We start from the raw sequence: 21827 nt of genomic DNA on the forward strand, positions 1-21827 counted from the left end.
ATACATGCCATAGCATATGTACCTCCACATACATGCCATAGGATATGTACCTCCACATACATGCCGTAGTATATGCACCTCCACATACATGCTATAACATATGCACCTCCACATACATGCCACAGCATATGTACCTCCACATACATGCCGTATTATATGCACCTCCACATACATGCTATAGCATATGTACCTCCACATACATGCCATAGCATATGTACCTCCACATACATGCCATAGCATATGCACCTCCACATACATGCCATAGCATATGTACCTCCACATACATGCCATAACATATGCACCTCCACATACATGCCATAGTATATGTACCTCCACATACATGTCATAGCATATGTACCTCCACATACATGCTATAACATATGTACCTCCACATACATGCCATAGCATATGTACCTTCACAAACATGCCATAGCATATGTACCTCCACATACATGCTGTAGCATATGTACCTCCACATACATGCCATAACATATGCACCTCCACATACATGCCATAGTATATGTACCTCCACATACATGTCATAGCATATGTACCTCCACATACATACTATAACATATGTACCTCCACATACATGCCGTAGCATATGTACCTCCACATACATGCCATAGCATATGCACCTCCACATACATGCTATAACATATGTACCTCCACATACATGCCATAGCATATGTACCTCCACATACATGCCGTAGTATATGTACCTCCACATACATGTCATAGCATATGCACCTCCACATACATGCTATAACATATGTACCTCCACATACATGCTATAACTTATGTACCTCCACATACATGCCATAGCATATGTACCTCCACATACATGCCGTAGTATATGTATCTCCACATACATGCCATAACATATGCACCTCCACATACATGACGTAGTATATGTACCTTCACATACATGCCATAGCATATGTACCTCCACATACATGCCATAGCATATGTACCTCCACATACATGCCATAACATATGTACCTCCACATACATGCCATAGCATATGCACCTCCACATACATGCTATAACATATGTACCTCCACATACATGCCATAGCATATGCACCTCTACATACATGCCGTAGCATATGTACCTCCACATACATGCCATAGCATATGCACCTCCACATACATGCTATAACATATGTACCTCCACATATATGCTATAACATATGTACCTCCACATACATGCCATAGCATATGTACCTCCACATACATGCCATAGCATACGCACCTCCACATACATGCTATAACATATGTACCTCCACATACATGCCATAGCATATGTACCTCCACATACATGCCATAGCATATGCACCTCCACATACATCCTATAGCATATGTACCTCCACATACATGCTATAACATATGTACCACCACATACATGCCATAGCATATGTACCTCCACATACATGCCATAGCATATGCACCTCCACATACATGCTATAGCATATGTACCTCCACATACATGCCATAGCATATGTACCTCCACATACATGCCATAGCATATGTACCTCCACATATATGCCATAGCATATGTACCTCCACATACATGCCGTAGTATATGCACCTCCACATACATGCTATAACATATGTACCTCCACATACATGCCATAGCATATGTACCTCCACATACATGCCATAGCATATGTACCTCCACATACATGCCATAGCATATGTACCTCCACATACATGCCATAGCATATGTACCTCCACATACATGCCATAGCATATGTACCTCCACATACATGCTATAACATATGTACCTCCACATACATGCTATAACATATGTACCTCCACATACATGCCATAGCATATGTACCTCCACATACATGCCATAGCATATGTACCTCCACATACATGCCATAGCATATGTACCTCCACATACATGCCATAGCATATGTACCTCCACATACATGCTATAGCCTATGTACCTCCACATACATGCTATAACATATGTACCTCCACATACATGCTATAACATATGTACCTCCACATACATGCCATAGCATATGTACCTCCACATACATGCTATAGCATATGTACCTCCACATACATGCTATAACATATGTACCTCCACATACACGCCATAACATATGCACCTCCACATACATGCCATAACATATGTACCTCCACATACATGCTATAACATATGTACCTCCACATACATGCCATAGCATATGTACCTCCACATACATGCTATAGCATATGTACCTCCACATACATGCCATAGCATATGTACCTCCACATACATGCTATAGCATATGTACCTCCACATACATGCCATAGCATATGCACCTCCACATACATGCCATAGCATATGTACCTCCACATACATGCCATAGCATATGTACCTCCACATACATGCCATAGCATATGTACCTCCACATACATGCCATAGCATATGTACCTCCACATACATGCTATAGCATATGTACCTCCACATACATGCCATAGCATATGTACCTCCACATACATGCCATAGCATATGTACCTCCACATACATGCCATAGCATATGTACCTCCACATACATGCCATAGCATATGTACCTCCACATACATGCTATAACATATGTACCTCCACATACATGCCATAACATATGCACCTCCACATACATGCCATAGGATATGTACCTCCACATACATGTCGTAGTATATGCACCTCCACATACATGCTATAACATATGCACCTCCACATACATGCCACAGCATATGTACCTCCACATACATGCCGTATTATATGCACCTCCACATACATGCTATAGCATATGTACCTCCACATACATGCCATAGCATATGTACCTCCACATACATGCCATAGCATATGCACCTCCACATACATGCCATAGCATATGTACCTCCACATACATGCCATAACATATGCACCTCCACATACATGCCATAGTATATGTACCTCCACATACATGTCATAGCATATGTACCTCCACATACATGCTATAACATATGTACCTCCACATACATGCCATAGCATATGTACCTTCACAAACATGCCATAGCATATGTACCTCCACATACATGCTGTAGCATATGTACCTCCACATACATGCCATAACATATGCACCTCCACATACATGCCATAGTATATGTACCTCCACATACATGCCATAGCATATGTACCTCCACATACATGCTATAACATATGTACCTCCACATACATGCCGTAGCATATGTACCTCCACATACATGCCATAGCATATGCACCTCCACATACATGCTATAACATATGTACCTCCACATACATGCCATAGCATATGTACCTCCACATACATGCCGTAGTATATGTACCTCCACATACATGTCATAGCATATGCACCTCCACATACATGCTATAACATATGTACCTCCACATACATGCTATAACTTATGTACCTCCACATACATGCCATAGCATATGTACCTCCACATACATGCCGTAGTATATGTATCTCCACATACATGCCATAACATATGCACCTCCACATACATGACGTAGTATATGTACCTTCACATACATGCCATAGCATATGTACCTCCACATACATGCCATAGCATATGTACCTCCACATACATGCCATAACATATGTACCTCCACATACATGCCATAGCATATGCACCTCCACATACATGCTATAACATATGTACCTCCACATACATGCCATAGCATATGCACCTCTACATACATGCCGTAGCATATGTACCTCCACATACATGCCATAGCATATGCACCTCCACATACATGCTATAACATATGTACCTCCACATATATGCTATAACATATGTACCTCCACATACATGCCATAGCATATGTACCTCCACATACATGCCATAGCATACGCACCTCCACATACATGCTATAACATATGTACCTCCACATACATGCCATAGCATAATGTACCTCCACATACATGCCATAGCATATGCACCTCCACATACATCCTATAGCATATGTACCTCCACATACATGCTATAAACATATGTACCTCCACATACATGCCATAGCATATGTACCTCCACATACATGCCATAGCATATGCACCTCCACATACATGCCATAGCATATGTACCTCCACATACATGCAATAGCATATGTACCTCCACATACATGCCATAGCATATGTACCTCCACATATATGCCATAGCATATGTTACCTCACATACATGCCGTAGTATATGCACCTCCACATACATGCTATAACATATGTACCTCCACATAACATGCCATAGCATATGTACCTCCACATACATGCCGTCGCATATGTACCTCCACATACATGCCATAGCATATGTACCTCCACATACATGCCATAGCATATGTACCTCCACATACATGCCATAGCATATGCACCTCCACATACATATGTACCTCCACATACATGCCATAACATATGTACCTCCACATACATGCCATAGCATATGTACCTCCACATACATGCCATAGCATATGTACCTCCACATACATGCCATAGCATATGTACCTCCACATACATGCCATAGCATATGTACCTCCACATACATGCTATAGCCTATGTACCTCCACATACATGCTATAACATATGTACCTCCACATACATGCTATAACATATGTACCTCCACATACATGCCATAGCATATGTACCTCCACATACATGCCATAGCATATGTACCTCCACATACATGCTATAACATATGTACCTCCACATACACGCCATAACATATGCACCTCCACATACATGCCATAGCATATGTACCTCCACATACATGCTATAACATATGTACCTCCACATACATGCCATAGCATATGTACCTCCACATACATGCTATAGCATATGTACCTCCACATACATGCCATAGCATATGTACCTCCACATACATGCTATAGCATATGTACCTCCACATACATGCCATAGCATATGCACCTCCACATACATGCTATAGCATATGTACCTCCACATACATGCCATAGCATATGTACCTCCACATACATGCCATAGCATATGTACCTCCACATACATGCTATAGCATATGTACCTCCACATACATGCCATAGCATATGTACCTCCACATACATGCCATAGCATATGTACCTCCACATACATGCCATAGCATATGTACCTCCACATACATGCCATAGCATATGTACCTCCACATACATGCCATAGCATATGTACCTCCACATACATGCCATAGCATATGTACCTCCACATACATGCTATAGCATATGTACCTCCACATACATGCTATAACATATGTACCTCCACATACATGCTATAACATATGTACCTCCACATACATGCCATAGCATATGTACCTCCACATACATGCCGTAGTATATGCACCTCCACATACATGCTATAACATATGTACCTCCACATACATGCCATAGCATATGTACCTCCACATACATGCCATAGCATATGTACCTCCACATACATGCTATAGCATATGTACCTCCACATACATGCTATAACATATGTACCTCCACATACATGCCATAACATATGCACCTCCACATACATGCTATAACATATGCACCTCCACATACATGCCATAGCATACGTACCTCCACATACATGCCATAACATATGTACCTCCACATACATGCAATAGCATATGTACCTCCACATACATGCCATAGCTTATGTACCTCCACATACATGCCATAACATATGCACCTCCACATACATGCCATAGCATATGTACCTCCACATACATGCCATAGCATATGTACCTCCACATACATGCCATAACATATGCACCTCCACATACATGCCATAGCATATGTACCTCCACATACATGCCATAGCATATGTACCTCCACATACATGCCATAACATATGTACCTCCACATACATGCCATAACATATGTACCTCCACATTCATGCCGTAGCATATGTACCTCCACATACATGCCAGAACATATGCACCTCCACATACATGCCATAGCATATGCACCTCCACATACATGCCATAGCATATGTACCTCCACATACATGCCATAGCATATGTACCTCCACATACATGCTATAACATATGTACCTCCACATACATGCCATAACATATGCACCTCCACATACATGCCATAGGATATGTACCTCCACATACATGCCGTAGTATATGCACCTCCACATACATGCTATAACATATGCACCTCCACATACATGCCACAGCATATGTACCTCCACATACATGCCGTATTATATGCACCTCCACATACATGCTATAGCATATGTACCTCCACATACATGCCATAGCATATGTACCTCCACATACATGCCATAGCATATGCACCTCCACATACATGCCATAGCATATGTACCTCCACATCCATGCATAACATATGCACCTCCACATACATGCCATAGTATATGTACCTCCACATACATGTCATAGCATATGTACCTCCACATACATGCTATAACATATGTACCTCCACATACATGCCATAGCATATGTACCTTCACAAACATGCCATAGCATATGTACCTCCACATACATGCTGTAGCATATGTACCTCCACATACATGCCATAACATATGCACCTCCACATACATGCCATAGTATATGTACCTCCACATACATGTCATAGCATATGTACCTCCACATACATGCTATAACATATGTACCTCCACATACATGCCGTAGCATATGTACCTCCACATACATGCCATAGCATATGCACCTCCACATACATGCTATAACATATGTACCTCCACATACATGCCATAGCATATGTACCTCCACATACATGCCGTAGTATATGTACCTCCACATACATGTCATAGCATATGCACCTCCACATACATGCTATAACATATGTACCTCCACATACATGCTATAACTTATGTACCTCCACATACATGCCATAGCATATGTACCTCCACATACATGCCGTAGTATATGTATCTCCACATACATGCCATAACATATGCACCTCCACATACATGACGTAGTATATGTACCTTCACATACATGCCATAGCATATGTACCCTCCACATACATGCCATAGCATATGTACCTCCACATACATGCCATAACATATGTACCTCCACATACATGCCATAGCATATGCACCTCCACATACATGCTATAACATATGTACCTCCACATACATGCCATAGCATATGCACCTCTACATACATGCCGTAGCATATGTACCTCCACATACATGCCATAGCATATGCACCTCCACATACATGCTATAACATATGTACCTCCACATATATGCTATAACATATGTACCTCCACATACATGCCATAGCATATGTACCTCCACATACATGCCATAGCATATGCACCTCCACATACATGCTATAACATATGTACCTCCACATACATGCCATAGCATATGTACCTCCACATACATGCCATAGCATATGCACCTCCACATACATCCTATAGCATATGTACCTCCACATACATGCTATAACATATGTACCTCCACATACATGCCATAGCATATGTACCTCCACATACATGCCATAGCATATGCACCTCCACATACATGCTATAGCATATGTACCTCCACATACATGCCATAGCATATGTACCTCCACATACATGCCATAGCATATGTACCTCCACATATATGCCATAGCATATGTACCTCCACATACATGCCGTAGTATATGCACCTCCACATACATGCTATAACATATGTACCTCCACATACATGCCATAGCATATGTACCTCCACATACATGCCATAGCATATGTACCTCCACATACATGCCATAGCATATGTACCTCCACATACATGCCATAGCATATGTACCTCCACATACATGCCATAGCATATGTACCTCCACATACATGCTATAACATATGTACCTCCACATACATGCTATAACATATGTACCTCCACATACATGCCATAGCATATGTACCTCCACATACATGCCATAGCATATGTACCTCCACATACATGCCATAGCATATGTACCTCCACATACATGCCATAGCATATGTACCTCCACATACATGCTATAGCCTATGTACCTCCACATACATGCTATAACATATGTACCTCCACATACATGCTATAACATATGTACCTCCACATACATGCCATAGCATATGTACCTCCACATACATGCTATAGCATATGTACCTCCACATACATGCTATAACATATGTACCTCCACATACACGCCATAACATATGCACCTCCACATACATGCCATAACATATGTACCTCCAACATACATGCTATAACATATGTACCTCCACATACATGCCATAGCATATGTACCTCCACATACATTCTATAGCATATGTACCTCCACATACATGCCATAGCATATGTACCTCCACATACATGCTATAGCATATGTACCTCCACATACATGCCATAGCATATGCACCTCCACATACATGCTATAGCATATGTACCTCCACATACATGCCATAGCATATGTACCTCCACATACATGCCATAGCATATGTACCTCCACATACATGCTATAGCATATGTACCTCCACATACATGCCATAGCATATGTACCTCCACATACATGCCATAGCATATGTACCTCCACATACATGCCATAGCATATGTACCTCCACATACATGCCATAGCATATGTACCTCCACATACATGCCATAGCATATGTACCTCCACATACATGCCATAGCATATGTACCTCCACATACATGCTATAGCATATGTACCTTCCACATACATGCTATAACATATGTACCTCCACATACATGCTATAACATATGTACCTCCACATACATGCCATAGCATATGTACCTCCACATACATGCCGTAGTATATGCACCTCCACATACATGCTATAACATATGTACCTCCACATACATGCCATAGCATATGTACCTCCACATACATGCCATAGCATATGTACCTCCACATACATGCTATAGCATATGTACCTCCACATACATGCTATAACATATGTACCTCCACATACATGCCATAACATATGTACCTCCACATACATGCTATAACATATGCACCTCCACATACATGCCATAGCATACGTACCTCCACATACATGCCATAACATATGTACCTCCACATACATGCAATAGCATATGTACCTCCACATACATGCCATAGCTTATGTACCTCCACATACATGCCATAACATATGCACCTCCACATACATGCCATAGCATATGTACCTCCACATACATGCCATAGCATATGTACCTCCACATACATGCCATAACATATGCACCTCCACATACATGCCATAGCATATGTACCTCCACATACATGCCATAGCATATGTACCTCCACATACATGCCATAACATATGTACCTCCACATACATGCCATAACATATGTACCTCCACATTCATGCCGTAGCATATGTACCTCCACATACATGCCAGAACATATGCACCTCCACATACATGCCATAGCATATGCACCTCCACATACATGCCATAGCATATGTACCTCCACATACATGCCATAGCATATGTACCTCCACATACATGCCATAGCATATGTACCTCCACATACATGCCATAGCATATGTACCTCCACATACATGCCATAGCATATGTACCTCCACATACATGCCATAGCATATGTACCTCCACATACATGCCATAGCATATGCACCTCCACATACATGCCATAGCATATGTACCTCCACATACATGCCATAACATATGCACCTCCACATACATGCCATAACATATGCACCTCCACATACATGCCATAGCATATGCACCTCCACATACATGCCATAGCATATGCACCTCCACATACATGCCATAGCATATGTACCTCCACATACATGCCATAACATATGTACCTCCACATACATGCCATAGCATATGTACCTCCACATACATGCCATAACATAAGCACCTCCACATACATGCCATAGCATATGCACCTCCACATACATGCCATAACATATGCACCTCCACATACATGCCATAACATATGTACCTCCACATACATGCCATAACATATGCACCTCCACATACATGCCATAACATATGTACCTCCACATACATGCCATAGCATATGCACCTCCACATACATGCCATAACATATGCACCTCCACATACATGCCATAGCATATGTACCTCCACATACATGCCATAGCATATGTACCTCCACATACATGCCATAGCATATGTACCTCCACATACATGCCATAGCATATGTACCTCCACATACATGCCATAGCATATGCACCTCCACATACATGCCATAGCATATGTACCTCCACATACATGCCATAGCATATGCACCTCCACATACATGCCATAGCATATGCACCTCCACATACATGCCATAGCATATGTACCTCCACATACATGCCATAGCATATGTACCTCCACATACATGCCATAGCATATGCACCTCCACATACATGCTATAGCATATGTACCTCCACATACATGCCATAGCATATGTACCTCCACATACATGCCATAGCATATGTACCTCCACATACATGCTATAACATATGCACCTCCACATACATGCCATAACATATGTACCTCCACATACATGCCATAGCATATGTACCTCCACATACATGCCATAACATATGCACCTCCACATACATGCCATAGCATATGTACCTCCACATACATGCCATAGCATATGCACCTCCACACACAAACAATTAAGAAATATAGAAAGTGAACCATTCTGAGATGTGAACTGTCCCTCGGTCCTACCAAAGGCCTACACTGGGCTGGTGGGGTAGCAGCTCCCTCTCAGTGGCCTGTGCTCTGGGACACTACTGTCCCTGGCTTCTGAACAGGAAGTCCAAAGCAAGTCTGTGGCAAGGACATCAAAGCCAGCTCCCCTCCACCGCTGACTAACAAGCAATTCCACCAATGGCTCAAGCCAGGGCCTTCCAGTGCTGGCAGCAGGGCCCACAATGCCTGGCGCTGCAGGCAAGGGTAGGGCGGAGCTGAATGACAGGCCTTGCTCCGCCTCTGCTGCCTGACCTACCAACGGGCTCTGTCCTCACACACATACACACTGCCCACTTTGACTGGTCAGCCTGCCCAGCCCCAGGCATGGTAGGTGCTCTGGGCCCACACCCACACTTAGTCACCCTGGACTGTGGCCCCGGCCAGCCTGGCAGGGACCACCCCGGACTGGAGTACTCAGTGCATCTTGAACCCAAGTCAGAAGCCAAGAGTCCAGGTCTCTCCAGGCCCCGAAGCCTCCCTGCCCTGACGGAAGGTGCTGCAGGCCACAGAGTGGGCTGACATGAAGGGCCAGCAAGTCCCCTCAGGATCCAGTCCATCCTTCACAGAGGACTTCGTGAGTGGCAGGGTTAAGTCATACTCTCAGAGCAACAGGGGATCCTCAGCCAGAGACTCTGCCACCTAAGCGTCAGTGACACTTGACAGAAAGATGTGTGATAAAGTTTCAAAGGGTCCAGGAGGTGATCTGAGACCCGCACGGCCTGGTTAGTGAGATGATGGGGTTGGTTGGAAAGAGCTGGCCATGGCCACACAGTTCTGGACTCCCTGCATGTGTTCAGGATCTATCTTGACTACATATTCAGCTGTGGCCCTCCATCCCATGAAGACCACCAACATCCTCCACTGACCCCAAGCACAGGGCTTCCCTGCCCAGATGAAAGTGGCCACATGTGAATGACCAGACTGAGCTGATCAGACTCCTTCTCCCAGGAATCTGGAGCCAGAGGGTCAGCTTCCCTTGCTGGTGGGAAGACGGGAGACCTACAGTGCCAGCATCGACTCAGCAGGGTGGGCCCACAACCAGAGTGATGGGTTCACAGGCTCTGGGTCGCAGGTACCTTATCTTGAGGCTAGTGGCTTTGTGTCCTGGGTCCCAGGTTTGTTGTACCAGATGGCTTCATGCCTGAGAGCCCAGAGGGTTCTGTCCTTTCCCATGATCCTGAGAGGCTGAGAGGTCCCCAGAGAGATTCAGTTATGTCCTGGGGCCTGAATTCAAAAGTCACTGTATTTGTTGAGACAGAGCTCTGCAGCTCTGAATATATTAAGGCTCTCAAGCAGGGAAGAAGATCTGAAGCCATCGGCATCCTCAGTGGACTGAGGCACAGGGAGAGATCAGCCAGAGACGTAAGCCATGTACTCAGAAGACAGAAGTGGGAGGGATGCGGAACAAACAGATGCTGCACACGTCACAAGCTGGAAGAGGCAGGAAAGTCCTGCCCTGAGCTCAAGGAAAAACACAGCCAGGTTGCCAGATTCCCTTCAGCAGGTGCAGACTAGGGCCAATTTATCAAAGGCAGACCACAAAACAAGCGGGGCCACCACTGAGAGGTAGGGTTCCAGGACCTCAGGTGGGAAAGGCCTTCCTACTGTCTGACCTGAGGTCCTCCTGTCCTCCCGGCCCAGCTATGGCGAAGAGACTCAGGAGTGAGTCTGGTACTGCTTTCCTCTGTGGGAGTGTGACCATGCATCATGGCTGCTGTGACCCACAGCTGTCACACAGCTGCTCAGCAGACTGTTCTCAATCACTCTGCATTTGCAGTTAGGTGCTTTGCCAAAACCCATGTGACTTCCTCCTGGGACAGCTCTGAAGAGGAAGTATGGGGACAGTGGGAGGACAGCCACCCAGTGTCCATCTTGGTTCCTGTCATCCAGGTACAGCCACCAGTGAGCAGGTGACAATGTTCATTTATTCACGTATTCAAATACTCACGGCCTGGACATGCACAGACCCGGTCTCAGAGACTGATGCCACGTGACCAATAGCAACAAAACTGGATTGGAGGAATGACCAGAATCATGTCCTAAAAAGTGTTTCTCAACTACAGGTGACAGCAACCCCCAGGAATCCTGGCCACCCACAAGTGACCCAGCCAGGTGTCCACAGTGCAAGGGACCAATACCTCTAGACAACAGCAGGGTCACACTCTCCGCAAACAAACAAGCCTAACTGATTTCCAGGGGTTCTGTCTTCTAGCTCTTGTCGCCCTTCAGGCCTAGCAGGGCAGTGTCTAGTGCTGAGCACACTTCCTGCCTGCCTGCTAGGGCCAGGTGCAGGCCTGACGACAGAAATTAGGGAAGCCTAGAGAGAGACTCAAATCCAAGGGTCTGGCGGCCCCGTGGGAACACTGTCGATAGTTGCACAGAAAACAGGCACATCCGGGTCCTGCAGCAGGAAGTTCAGTCATGCTCTGCTGCTGGCCCATGGCGAGGCTACATAGAGAGGGTGCCAATCTTTGAGCCTCAGAATCTCAGGTCATAACACAGCACCACACAGAGCTCCTACTGGAACAGCATGTGACCCTCCCACAGGGAACTGTGTCCTGTCGTGCTTCCCCAGGAAGCCCTGCCCAGCCAGGACCAGGTGCCTGGGAAGTGGCCCAGCTGGGAACATTTTCTAGACTCAGACACCTGGACAGCCCTCAATTGTCTGTGTGGCTGACCTTAGAGGTGGACTAACATTGGCTGCCCCAGGCTGGTCGCTTCGGAAACCTTTTGGTGCCCCAGGCCTGGCAGTGAAGGGCAAGGGGGCGGGGCAGCTTACCCAGGTAATAGAGACGGTGAGAGTGGGGACCAGACTCATCAGGCTTCTGCACAAACTGGAAGTCGTGGGGGGCCTTGCTGACGATGAGGCCTGACGACTTGCGACTGCCATGGATGATGCTACGCAGCCCGTCCCATGAGTGCTTCTGCACACAGAAGCGTGCTGCTGCGTCATCCATGTCCCCTGCAGCCACCTGCTCAACTGGGAAGACCCCACTGGACATCCTCTGGGGCTCCTGTGAAGGCGGCGAGAAGCTGTGAAGGGAGACGGTACAGTGTGTAAGAGGGTGTCTTCCTGACAACCTATCCTCATCGTGGATGCTTCCAGATCAGTCACTCTGGGCAGCAACATTGTCACCCCAAGTCTCTCTCAAATTATTGCAACTTGTTCACACTACACTCCTGAGAATCAAGGCTCTTCTGAGTTAAGCCAGGTCCCACCTGGACCCACATCACTCACTCATCAGAAACCCTTCCAGTTCTTCCCTCCTTTGGTTGGGTGTGGCAAAGGGTGGAGCCACCACCTAGAATGCCCCAGTGAGGAGCTGGGCTCAGAGGCAGATGCTAGACTTCTCAGGGCTGTGAGAAGCATACAACGAAAATCCACTGTGTTTGCTGTGTTTGACCCCTCCTGTGACTTCCAGACTCTTGAACACCCCCCTCTTCATAACTGTGCCCTAGAGAAACCAGCCCTTACTTAGACCCTCAAACAGGCCAGACTCCTTATGCATTTGTCCCAGGTGACATGTCATCCTTTCTGGGCTGGGCTTTTTCATCATTAGTTGACTAACTTTTTTTTTTTTTTAAGATTTATTTATTTATTTATTTTATGTGTGAGTACATTGTCACTGTCTTAGACACACTGGAAGAGGGCATCAGATCCCATTACAGGTGGCTGTGAGCCATGTGGTTGCTGGGAATTGAACTCAGGACCTCTGGAAGAGCAGACGGTGCTCTTAACCACTGAGCCATCTCTCCAGCCTGGTTGACTAACTTCTAAACCAATCTTGAATAAGTATTAAATAGGTCCTTAGGAAGCTTCCACCATCCATTCTGAGATGGGGCGGTAGTTTTTCCCTGCCCGATTGGCTGCCCCTGTCCATCAAGCACTTTCACCATGGTTACGTGATGAGTGCCTATCCCACCCCCACTTCTGTCTCACTCCTAGCTTTCCTCAGACGTGCAATCCAGCACCCCATTGGCATCACTAACAATGAACAAACTCTTGAGGCTTCCAGATGCAAAGCCAGTCATGTCACTGCACACAGGAGACACAGGAGACCTTCACACAGACACCATACAGGTGAGCATGCCCTCCAGGCCACCCTGCTGTCCCTCCTGTCCATGGCTGGGAATAGCCTTAACCCAGCAGCCTTTCCCTATTACTGCCACTGGGCTCAGCTCCGTCTAAGCAGAGCTGGATCAACCAGGCAAATATTTGCTTAAAGAAATCTAAACACCGCCAGCCAGTGACCCGGTTTTGGCAGTGCCGGAGTGGCTAGGGGAAGCTCCAGAGGCTGATCCCTCTACAGGCTACAGGCTCCCGGAGTCCCTGCAACTGTGCCTCCTTGACCTCAGCACTGGCAGGAAGTGGGAACTGAAGGTGGTACCACACAAGCAAGGGTCAGGACCATGGGAGTGGGGTGAGGGTGGGGCACCCAAGGCACCATCGGTCAGACTTCACAGTGGCCTTCAAATCCCTCAAGTACCCAGGCTGGCTACACCTTTAACCTCAGCAGAGGAAAACAGATTTCAGAGTCCCACGATAGCCTGGGCTGCACAGTAAGAGTCAAACACAGAGACCCATAGAGCATGGCATGGTGGTATTGCACATGTCTGTGACTCCAGCACCCAGGAGGTCAAAGGCAGACAATGGCAACTTCTATCCAAGCCTCAGGGTGACACTGTCTCAAACCCAGACCAGGAAAAGTGCGCAGGAAGCTCGGTGCACAATGGTATTTGTGACTTGATTTCCACCCCAGAGCCACTTAAAAGCAGAGAAAAATGACTCCACAAAATGAACTCCAGGGTTTCCTCAGGACATGCAAACCCACATATGCACTCACAAACAGTAGTAGGTCCCAGGCTGCTTTAAAAAGTTCAGGAAAGAAGCAAAGATGTCAACATAACTTCACTCTGACTTATAGGAGCCCATTGTACAGGTGGGAAAACCGGCTGGGGGCAGAGACGGGAGACAGAAACTCCTGCTCCCAACCTCCTCTGTCATACTGTAGTCAGCCACAGGATGGGAAGTCCCTGAAAGGTGAGTGTGGCAGAAACCTTGGGCAGGGTGGAAAGGAGCCAGACAGCAGCAGGCTTAACCCACCTGGCTCAGTCTTCTCTCTCTCCCACAGAGCACAGCCACGGCAGGGAAACACAAGCAGCCATTCCCCACGGGCCCCCGCCATGTCAGTTGCTCATAAGGATTCAGATCAAAAACCACAGATGTCCCTAGGGCCCCTGAATCAAACACCCCAGAGGGGGTCAGGATTCCCAGAGCTATAACTCATCCTCGGGGTAGTCAGAAGCCAAAGGCAGTGACAGGCAGGGGCTGCCAGCAGCAAGCCTAGAAATCTGACCCAAGAGAATGCCACTGACTGGCTCAATACCTCCCAGTTCAAGCCTTGCGCACAGCAGGAAACAAATTGTGACCCGTGGATCTCTTTCAGGGTCCCATTAGACCTGCACAGAAGAGGGCCTAGGAGGGCCTCTTGCCTTGAGTCACTGCAGGGGGCCCAGGCTTCAACGATCTGTTCCAGAAGACTCGAAATGAAATGAGACATCGGGAGCTTCTGGATATGTTCTAGAGCCTTCCAGCATGAGCTCCAGCAGGGCCTGAAGCTATTGTCTGACTGAGCCACTTGCCTTTCTGCTATCCCAATGCAAAATGGGGACCCAGAAAGGGGCTGGGGATTAAACAGGTGACTGCAAGGCCTCCGCCTGCACCAACCTGTCCGGCAGTTCTCAAGAGTTTACACAGCTGGGGACAAAGTTGGTGCCAAGCCACTTAACCCAGCCACCTACACTGCTTCCTTTCTACCCATCAGCATGTCATCTCTGCAGCCCAAAAAGTCACCAGAAAATAAGGCTGAAAACTCTTGGGGCCATGATCAAAGCTGCTGAACTTCTGATGTCTTGTTCCCCAGGGGTAGGAAGCAAACGGCCCCTCCATTCCCAACTTTCTGCCTTACACCCCAGAGGGAGCCCATGGAAGGAGAGAAGGCAGAGGTACAGAAGAAACAAGGCTGGTGACACTGGGGACTTCAGGTAAAAAGACACAGCAACATGGAAGGGGGTGACTTAGAGATGCCCCATAGTACACGGTGAGAAAAAGAAGGCCAGAGACAGAGGACCTGTTACCTACCTGAGCTGTCCTGGCCAACACCCAGCACTTTGGGAATCAAGACTAGGCCATCATAAGACTTGGAGAATATGGGTGCAGGGACCACAGATGACCACCATGCCCAGACCTTGAATCTCGGAAGGACCAGCCCTAGACATCCCTTCCTTGCTTCCTCCTGCCACCTGATTAGAAAGTGGGGGCTAGGAGGGGCCCCTGGGTGGAGGACTCTTGGGCCTCTGCATGTCTGGTTGGGCCACACAAAGCTTGGGCCAGGTCTTTGCTGCACACACTTGATGTGTGTTGTGACTTTTGAGGTCATACTTATGGTGGAGACTAGAAAATGAATGCAGAAAGGCTAGATGGCTTATTCCCTGTCACCCAGGGAGAAAATCTCACTTTTAGGGCCCCACAGTTAACCACTCCATGAGTCAGGATTCTCACACATGATGTCTGGGGACACCTGTGATTGGCATGAGTTAATATGGGAGCTACTGTTAGCAAGAGAGGAGACAGAGGAGGGAGGAGACAAGAAAGAGATAAAGAAGGAAGACAGGAAAAACAGAGAATAAGGAGAATGAGAAAATTGTGGAAGAAGAGATGAAGGAGATGGATGAAAAGATGGGGAGAGGATAGAAGAGGATATGGAGGCGGAAGAGGTAGAGGAGGAGGAGATGGAGGAGGAGATGGAGGAGGAGGAGATGGAAGAGATGAAGGAGGAGGAGATGGAGGAGGAGATGGAGGAGGAGGAGATGGAAGAGATGAAGGAGGAGGGGATGGAGGGGGGGATGAAGGAGAAGGAAATGGGAAGAAGAGGAAGTGAAGGAGGAAGAGATGGAGGAAGAGTGGAGTCTGGAGACACTGTGCAGCACCCTGACATGATAGGACTCACAACCTAGGATACCCTGGTCCAGGGTCCATCCCTGCTGCTTCCTCAAGAACCAGCAGAGGGGAAGAAGAACAGAAGCACGGAGTTTCTAAGCTGACTGACCAACAGGGCCTTACCCATACCCTATGTGAGCCTCCCTCACCTTCTCCTCCATCTTCCTTGTCCAGACACAACTGGACCTTTAACACTGACTCACTGACTGGCTCTGGGAACCAGTGTGGGTCTGCAACGCCAGTAGTTTGCCTCTGTCTCTAGACTGGCACTGGAGATCAGGGATACCCTGTGCCAGGAGTCTCATTGACTCCCAAGCAACAGCAACCTGTATCTTTTTGGGGGGGGGTTCTGGGACTTAGAGGTCCCAGAGCATTCTCCTGTCTCCAGAGTACCTCAGTACCCAAGCCCCCACCACCTACACTATAGACCTTCACCCCAAACCAAACCCAAACACCTTTTCCTGTTTGTCTCAACATCTTATGTGTATGGAGCTCTGTTGTACCCTCTCCCCTAAAACAAGGCTCCCCACTTCCAGCCCAGGGTGCTGTAGGAACAGAATGTCAGCCTCACTCCCTGTCTCCTATCAGCTGCTCACCCTGCAGAACAGATGCCTAAGAAAAACTAGGCAAGTTTATCTGGACAACACCATGGTCTCAAGGCAGGTGACTCTGTTGACTGGGGAGCCCAGGAAATGTTTGGGGACATGTATGGCTGTCCTGACCAATACTTGGTCTCTGGGACAGTGTTCAGGTACCTTGCAGGGCCCAGGATGCCTCACAGAGAACAACTCATTCCAGTGTCCCCAAGTGATGACAGCTCCTTTCCAGGCAGCATTCTATCAGTGTCTAAAGGCACAAACCGATATCCCTTCCTGATTACTGTCCCCAGTCACCACCCAGTTGTCAGAAGAGTCTGACAGATGCTTGATACCACCTGAACACAAAATGGAAGAGTGACCAGTGTTCTCTGTCCAGTGCTGAAAAGGGAGCTTCCCATGTTAGGGAAAAGGTCCAAATCCGAGCTTAGTCACATCCGTGCTATGTGATCCCACAGAAGCCACAAACCTCTCTGTGCCCCAATCTCCCAAAGCTATAAACCCAGACTAACTACAGTGTCTATGCCTGGGGCTAAGTGAGGACTGACCGGAATGCACACACAGAAGATTTCCATAATGACCGCTGTCAGATAAATGAGCCATTTTAAATCACACCCAATAATCTTTCTGAGGCAAAAACTACCATACAGATTGATGCCCACACACTGGGAACTGTCAGATGAGGTGGGGAGAGCTGGCCAAGCCTCCCTCAAACCCAGCTTACTGGCCATTCTTCCTTTGTCCCACTGGAGAAAGGACTGTGGAGAGCTGCAAGCACTGCAACAGGAGCTCGACCCAGGGTCACTGTCAACCTCTGCATTCCACAGCAAGCCCCAGCCCACCACAGAGCCTGCCTTGCTGCCGGATCCCAGTACAACTGACCTTCTAAAGGGTCCAAGGAGCTTCCATGGCAGCTGCAGGCGAGGGGCACGGACCTTGGGAGAACACATGTGGCATTATTAAGGTGGGCAGATGGGAAGAGCTGGCAAGAATGGAGGGGTTGGTGAAAATGGGGTCTGGCAAGGATGGAGGGATTGGCGAAGATGAGGGGCTGGCAAGGATGGAGTGGTTGGTGAGGACTGGGGAGCCAGTGAGGATGGAGGGGCCGGTGAGGATGGAGGGGCCGGTGGTGTGCGTGGCTTCTTCTCACTCACTTTCCATGCGGGCGGGAGTCTCCGCCTGTGCCTAACCCTATCTACCTGGTTAGACTCTAACTGAGCCTCCCAGCCCCTCGGGGCTGCCAGCATGCCCTGGGTTGCACTTGGAAGAGACGTGTCCCTCAGTGCGCGGTCTCCCTGGGACCCAGCAGGGAACTGGTGACTGTGGTCCACACCTCCTGGGCACCAGTCCCAACTCTTCGAAAGCAGGTTGGTGATTACCCAGGGGGCTCCCGAGGGAGCCTGGGTAGGAGGCAGCAGAAAGGCCACTGGGATCGAAGGCTGAGCAAAAGCGTGGATGGGGAGGGGATGGATGGGCCTAAGGCTAGACCCTAAGGGTGGGGGCTCAAGATGCAGGGAATTAATGCTGGAAGCTGAGGTTGGGGACTGAGGGGGTTCAAGCTAATTCGGGGGGAAAAAAGGGATGAGACAGAGGATATGATTTTAGTCTGGGAGGGTATCAAGCTTGGCATGCGACAATATGGAAACTGAGGCAGAGGACAAGGGCTGAGTGAAGGATCAGGCTTGGGGAGTGACCAGTCTTGGAGAAGTCAAGCTGGTAGGATCATTTGGAGAGGTTCATGCTGCGGGTATAAAGCTTTGGGGTATGAAGCTTTGGAATTTCAGGTCTGAGAAGAGGGTCAACCTGGACTATCAGGCCTTGGGGGAACAAGTTGGGGGGATCAAGTTTTGGGGATCAGGCGTGACGGATCAAGCTGGGAGGGGAATCAGGCTTGGAAAGGATCAGGCTTGCGGGGGATCCAGCTTTAGAAGATCAAGATGGGAGAGGATGAGGCTTGAGGAGATCAGGTTGGGGAGGATGAGGCCGGGAGGGAAGGTTTGGCGGAGACGAGGCTGGCGGAGGCTGGCGGAGACTGCGCGGACGCCGGGCTGAGCCGCGCTCTGCGATGAAGCTGGCGGCTGCGACTCCGCAGCGGTGCGGCAGCAGCTCTTGGGCGCGGCCCGGAACGGGCGAAGCGCGGCGACCAGGGCGGCGGGGACGACGAGGACAGGGCGCGCGGCGCCGAAGCGGGCGGACAGCGCCGGACGGGGCGGGAGGCGGCGAGCCGGGGTCGGACGCTGCTCACCGGAGCGCGGCGCGGAGGACAAGCTGTGCAGGGTGTCCCCGGGGCCCGCGGCGCCTCACACGCGACGCTCCATGCCCAAGACGAGGGCCCGGAAGTGGCGGGCGCGGGGGGACAGCGAAGGCGGCGGACACCGGGGGGACCCGCCAGCTGCGCCTCCTTTGACCCGGAAGTTAAGCTGTAGAAGCGGAGGCTTTTGATTGGGTAATGTCAGGGCAGAACCAACATTCATGAAGCTCTAGGGGACAGCGCGCAGGAGCGTCTTAGGGCGACCGCAAGGCGGGTGGCCCGGGTCTGAAAGAGGATTGCCGGATGGACACCCCTACTCCGGTTCCTATTGGCCAACCCAACCCTGTGGTGACTTATTAAAAATATCTGAGACAGGAAAACTGAGGTGGCGGTGGTATAGTGGTTAGCAAAACTGCCTTCCAAAAAGTTGGCCCGGGTTCCAGTCCCCTACTGTGGTTGTCGTTTTAGCCTTCCTTTTTATTTCTCTGAAAATCAATTTTCAGAATTTCATCACACAGGAAGTTAGTCGTGATTGCTCACGCCAGTCATCCCTGCCCTCGGGAACTCTCCACTTATATCAGGCTGGCTTTGAACTTTGAGATCTGCCCGCTCTGTCTAGATCTCGCCCACACCATGCTTTACTTTTTATCCGTGCATGTTTGAGTCTGAGCCACGTGAGTGTGGCAGAACAGGACAATGGGTTCTCTGGAGCTGGAGTTACAGCCACATGAGTGCTGGGACCTGAACTCCCTTCCTCGCAGAGCCACCTCTCTCCAGCTCCTGAAGAGCTTTTGTAAATAAAATCACATTCCCCCAAATTGTCCTAACGTGGTTCCTGAGGAAGGGCATCCATTGTTTGGTGACATTTAATGAGCATCCTCCAATGTTGTTGGAGTGCCCCCACTGTTGATTCTTAGCTTCCTAGCTAGTTAACTTTTTGACCGGACATCCTGAGGGATACATTTTGAACATGATGTTGCAATCCTGTTCCCTTTCCAGGAACCCTCCCTGGAGACACCATTTGTTACACAATTACAGGACGTGGCTGAGGACCTGGCTGCTCTCCTGGTCTTCCCCAGTCCCAGCCATTCTCTCCTCTCTCCTGACCCCTTTTCTTTTCACACCCATTTTGAGGAAGGGTCTCATGTAGTCCAGGCTAGCCTGGAGCTCACCGTGTAGCGAAAGTTTATCTTGAACTCCTGCCTCCACCTCCCCAGTGCTGGACTGACAACTGTGCATCACCATGCCTGGTTAACGAGAAGCTGGGGACTGGAACAGAGACCA

At 48.0% G+C, this 21827-nt stretch overlaps 1 protein-coding gene across 7 annotated transcripts in view; it reads right to left on the reverse strand.

Moving 5' to 3' along the window:
* Window positions 1–20706, reverse strand: part of Dpp9 (dipeptidyl peptidase 9) — a 54660-nt gene extending 33954 nt beyond the window's left edge. For 2 of the 7 annotated variants that reach the window (XM_076931993.1, XM_076931992.1), the window contains exons 1-3: window positions 19447–19685; window positions 19175–19227; window positions 13476–13729 (exon numbers count right to left, since the gene is read on the reverse strand). In XM_076931993.1, coding sequence (XP_076788108.1) covers window positions 13476–13729; window positions 19175–19227; window positions 19447–19539 — 400 coding nt within the window. In that variant the 5' untranslated portion in view covers window positions 19540–19685. Of the gene's footprint in view, window positions 1–13475; window positions 13730–19174; window positions 19228–19446; window positions 20378–20537 lie in introns of those variants that run through there. The other 5 variants (XM_034498101.2, XM_034498100.2, XM_076931995.1 and 2 more) reach the window with 5 other exon arrangements.
* Window positions 20707–21827: the final 1121 nt, after the last annotated feature.

The sequence above is a fragment of the Arvicanthis niloticus genome, chromosome 3 (genome assembly GCF_011762505.2).
Source record: "Arvicanthis niloticus isolate mArvNil1 chromosome 3, mArvNil1.pat.X, whole genome shotgun sequence".
NCBI lineage: Eukaryota > Metazoa > Chordata > Mammalia > Rodentia > Muridae > Arvicanthis > Arvicanthis niloticus.